Source organism: Sciurus carolinensis, chromosome 16, assembly GCF_902686445.1.
Source record: "Sciurus carolinensis chromosome 16, mSciCar1.2, whole genome shotgun sequence".
In the NCBI taxonomy this organism is placed as follows: domain Eukaryota; kingdom Metazoa; phylum Chordata; class Mammalia; order Rodentia; family Sciuridae; genus Sciurus; species Sciurus carolinensis.
Genome location: NC_062228.1, coordinates 55,606,765 through 55,611,505, shown reverse-complemented (window position 1 = coordinate 55,611,505; position 4,741 = coordinate 55,606,765). Strand labels below are relative to the sequence as shown.

The 4,741-nt window shown below is 58.4% G+C and overlaps 1 protein-coding gene across 1 annotated transcript; it reads left to right on the top strand.

Annotated features, from left to right (window-relative positions):
* Positions 1–2,150: 2,150 nt before the first annotated feature.
* Positions 2,151–3,452, top strand: Igfl1 (IGF like family member 1). Its single transcript, XM_047527211.1, has 4 exons — positions 2,151–2,175; positions 2,734–2,787; positions 2,907–3,159; positions 3,443–3,452. The coding sequence occupies exons 1-4, from the start codon at positions 2,151–2,153 to the stop codon at positions 3,450–3,452; spliced, it is 342 nt and encodes a 113-aa protein (XP_047383167.1).
* Positions 3,453–4,741: the final 1,289 nt, after the last annotated feature.

Sequence of the window (4,741 nt, the reverse complement as noted above, 5' to 3'; positions counted from 1 at the left end):
CACTGCTGGGGTTCTGGATGCATCTGAAGCTCTGGGCAGCACAGCTGTGAGGTTGGTAGGAGCTTCTGCAGCATCTCTTGCCAGGAAATAACTGAGTTTCTGAGGGGCCATAGGAGATGCAGAAGTGGCACCGGGATCCTGGGTCACAGCTCAGCAGCTCCTTCCTGAGGCCCCCCAGCCCCCGCCTCTGATACCCAGGCTCTTAGTTCACTGTATTACATGGGGGACCCAAGCAGGGCAGGAGTCAGGCCTGATCATCAGACTTTGGTCAACAGAAGTCCCTTTACAGGGAACAGAGTCCGTCCCTGAAGTCCAGGTGATGTGGTCGGAGCACAGGACTGACAACCTCCTCCTGCTCAGCCAGCAGAGGAGGGGCCTCTGTGCTCTGGGAAGCACCTGCCCCTCCTTCTACACACCTGGCATTCTCCCCACATTCCTGCCAGTTCCTAGGAGGAGCTTCCCGAGGCCAGATGGAAATAACACCCCAAGCCTGCCAGGACAGACTCATCTGTCTATTCCTGTGGAAAAGAGCAAGCCCTGGGGAAGCCTCGGAGAGCAGGAAGTGCCCACCTCCCCCTGGGCTTCACATTCCAGGAGCCCAGCTCTGCCAGCCCCTCCCAGGAGCCCTGGGGACCTCTGACCTGGATCCTACCCAGGGGTGTCTGTGAGCAGGCCCTGCCTGGGACAGTGGTTTTTGGAACCCCTGGACTGTAGCTCAGAAGACCTGGGTCCCAGTCCAGCCTGTGTCACTGACCAGCAGTGGGATGTGGGCAGTGGAGGTCTTGACTGGATCTTGGGAGTGAAACAAGAGAATTAAACAAATGGCCTTTAGAGGTCAGGATTTTGCACTGACTTTAGCAATCTAGAGTCTTTATTGACCATGGGTAGAGTCCCAACACCCGAGGACCGGCTTCCACCAAGATGGCCCTGGTTTGGCTTCACAGAGCTGGACATCCATGCAGAAGACAGACCCTGGACATTGACACCTCAGAGTGGGCAGAACAGGACTGGGGACTTGGAGAGTCTGCTGGTGGGACAGCATTGTGTCCAAAAGATTTTGACAACTTGATAAGAGGCAGGGACAGAATTTGAACCCAGGGCTGCCTGGCCCCAATGTGATGGCAGAGTCAGAGACTCTCGGTGTTCACAGAACCCTGGACTGGCCCTGCTGCTGTCCCACCATCCAGCCTGTGAGACCCCTGTGCTCTGTCCTGACCTCCCTCCACTCTGTCCTGACCTCCCTCCACTCTCCTGCCCCAGCTCCTGACTCAGATGCACTAGAGATGGGACTTAGAGTAAAAGGAGCATATGGAATTCCTGCCTCCTCAGAGATGCCAGCCTTGGCCCTGCTCTGGAGAAGGCACTCCTGTCTGTCACCTGGATGCCAACACAGGTTCAGACTCCCCCTCTTTTTGGTATGGACAACAAGCCCTCCCTAGCACATGGTCCTATTCCAAGGCCCCAGAAAATGTCTGGAACAGAATATGAGAACCAGCTGGCACAGTGGCACATGCCTGGAATCCCAGCTGCTCCAGAGGCTGAGGCTGAGGCAGGAGGATCACCTCCTGTTCAAAGCCAGCCTCAGCAACTTAGCAAGGCCCCAAGCAACTCAGGGGTTAAGTACCCCTGGGTTCAATAATCCTTGCTTAAAAAAAAAAAAGGAGAGAGAGAGAGAGAGAGAAAGAGAGAGAGAGAGAGAGAGAGAGAGAGAGAGAGAGAGAGAGAGAGAGAGAGGGAGGGAGGGCGTCAGGGGCTAGCAATGTGCAGAAAGTCAGTGGGAAATGTGAACACTTGACAATCCTGTGGAAAGTTTGCTTGCCTGTCTCAGTGTGGAGGGCGAGGGGACTTCAGGGAGTACCCTGCACCCTCTTGCTTGCCAAAGAGGTCTTGGTGTGGCGTGAGAGGAGGGCATTCAGGGGAGAGGCAGAGGGGCAGCCTTGGTCCTCCCCTGGCACTCCAGGCTCTGGTGTCAAATCTGCTGTGACACATGTCTTTCTGACACCTGCTCTTGCTCCAGGGCCCAACATGTCTCTGCAGGTTGATGGAAGAAGGCAGGGGCTTAAGTGATGTCACCAGCTTATCCTGGGAGATAAAAGGATCTGCTGAGACCTACTGATCACCCTTCGACTCCACAGCCACCAACCTGAGCCATGACTCCCCGAGGCTGTGTCCTGGGTAAGGAGCACAGAGCCCCTCCAGAGCCCACCAGAGCCCATCTCCAATCCCACTCACCCAAACTAGCCCACCCTAAACCTCCCCACCCGGGCCCTGCTGCTCCCACAGGACTCCATACAGCGAGCCTCCATCCTGACCTCGGATCAGCCCATCCACTCCCCAGGGGAGACCCTGAACCATCTGGGCACTCAGCACCAGCCCCTCTTCCCTCACACACTCGGCCCCCTCCCATCCCAACACCCACCATCGAACCAGCCCTCTCTGGTCTCACCCCAGCACCTCATGGACTGATCCCCTCTGGGCCTCCAGCTCCAGCCTCCTCCCCAGCATGCCCCTCCCTCCCTGAGGCTGAAACCCATGTCTGGCAAGGGTCCCGCCCACCTCCCCTGCCCCCACACAAGACCTGGAACAGAGGGCAACTGGGTGCCACCTGGGCTGCTGCAGGCCTCCCAGAGCCTCAGTCAGGACAGACAACACCTCAGAGCCCCCACCCCCAGGACCTCTCCCCCAAGGACACCCAAGTGGCCTCCCTGACCTCCTCACCCCTTCTCTCCACAGCTGCCTTGGCCGTTCTCTGCCTCCTCACGCTGCTCTGCTCACTTGGAGCCTCAGGTGAGCCCAGGAGGGACCAGGACACTCAGGGGGAGTGTGGGTCCCATGGGACCCTGGGCTGGGACCCAGCTGCCCCTGCCGCCTGACCCAGCAGCTCTGTCTCCTCCTGTCCCCCACAGGAGCCAGCCTGATGCTGTGCCACCCACACACGCGATGTGGGGACCAGTTCTATGATCCCCTGCGGCACTGCTGCCTCCAGGATGCCCTGGTGCCCCTGGGCGAGACCCGGCAGTGTGGGAACTGCAGCTACAGGGTCTGCTTCGAGCAGTGCTGTCCCCGCTGGCCACTCGGCTTGCAGGAGCCCCTCGTGGTGAAGCTGATGGTGGACAGTTGCTCCTCGCCCCTGGTTGCAGGAGACAAGCTTTGTCACAGGTGCTGTGCTGCCCCTCCTGAGGATTCGGGATGCAGGGAAGCCAGGGGTCTGGCTGCCTCTTCTGTCCCTGGTGGAGCGTCTCCTTCCTGCCTCTGCATCTGCCCATTTGCCACCTGCCTCTCCATCCACCTGTCCCCTTTCTTCCCAGGTGTTTCCTTCTCTCTGCCTCATCTCCCCATCTCTGTCCTCCTCTCGAGCTCTCTCTACCCCTGCCCATGTTCTGCGGGCCCCTCTGTCTCTGGCTGTCTCTCCTGCTCACTGCCTGTCTCTGTCTCTGTTCAGTGTCATCTGATGGAACATCAGGTCCGAGATCACTCCTGGATGCTGCCTCCTGGATGGACCTGGAGAGAGGGCCTGGGGCCCCGAGATCTGGGACGGGGAGTGGGCATGAGAATCAGCACCGATAACAGCCAGCCTGCCTCTGCCCTGAGTCGGGTCTGGTCCATGAGGGTCTTGTGGCCGAGCAGTTCCCAGGGCCACCAACCCCATACCAAGCAGGCAGTTCCCAGGGGCCCCGAGGACCCTCCTCTGAAATATTTCGGTACCTGGGTCTCTTCCTCTCCTGCACTTTATTCTGTCTGCACAACTCATGTACTGTCACCAGGAGCTTGGGCGGTTGATGGGTGCCACGAACCCCCTTCTTCTCTCCATCATCCTGAGGCAGAGAAGGCACAACCACTGTCCCCCTCAAGGTGCACAGTTCACCAAGAACAGCCAGGATCTCCTGGATTCATGGAATAAAAATCACCTCTCCATCACTGGCTCTACTTTCTTGGCACGAATCTGGTGGCACGGTGGGACGGGTCGGGGGAGCTGCCCCACATGCAGGGTGAGGCTTCATTTCTGAGTCAGTGCTCAGAATTGGGGTGGGCTTCCTGGTGGGCATGGGGCATGTGGAGGGTTGAGGGAGAACAAAGTGGGGACAGGGTGTGGAGGGGCGGGGCTGGGGCTGCTTGGAGTGGACTGGAGGGGTCCCCAGCTCCAGGGGAGGCACCAGGGCTGAGTCACACTAACAGGTGGAGTGAGGAGGGAAGCTGATGGGACTTTACTCGGCTCTTCCCAGCTCTCCGGAGCCAAGGCCGACGTGTGTCAACCCTGACTGATGTGTGTCACCCCCAACACAGACTCCTCAGATCCTTTCACCCTGATTCTCTCCAGCCTGCAACTGCTGATCCCAACCCACCAAGAACCCTTCCTGTCTGCCTCTGCCCATCCCAGGCCTAGACTGGTCTCACCAGGTGTCCCACCAGTCAATGTCACAGCACGGAGAGGGTATTAGGACTCACGGGCAGTGAGAATAACTTGTCTCCAAGTGACATTCCTTGGAATTACTCCAAAATGTACCAGGATTATGGGTTCTGGAAACTAATAGAAACTGATTTAGTAAAAGAGTAGAGAAAGATCAGAGTGCACAGTCCGTAGCCTGTGGTGGTCCCCCTCAGAGGAGGATGGGCTCCTCGGGCTCCCTGGGTCATCTCTGCTGGAAGGCGCAGCCTGGCAGCATCAGGAAAGTTGAACCAAAGGCTGTGGCAGCCCAGGCTCCTGGGAATGGCCACACCCAGGACACCAGCAGGTCCTGCT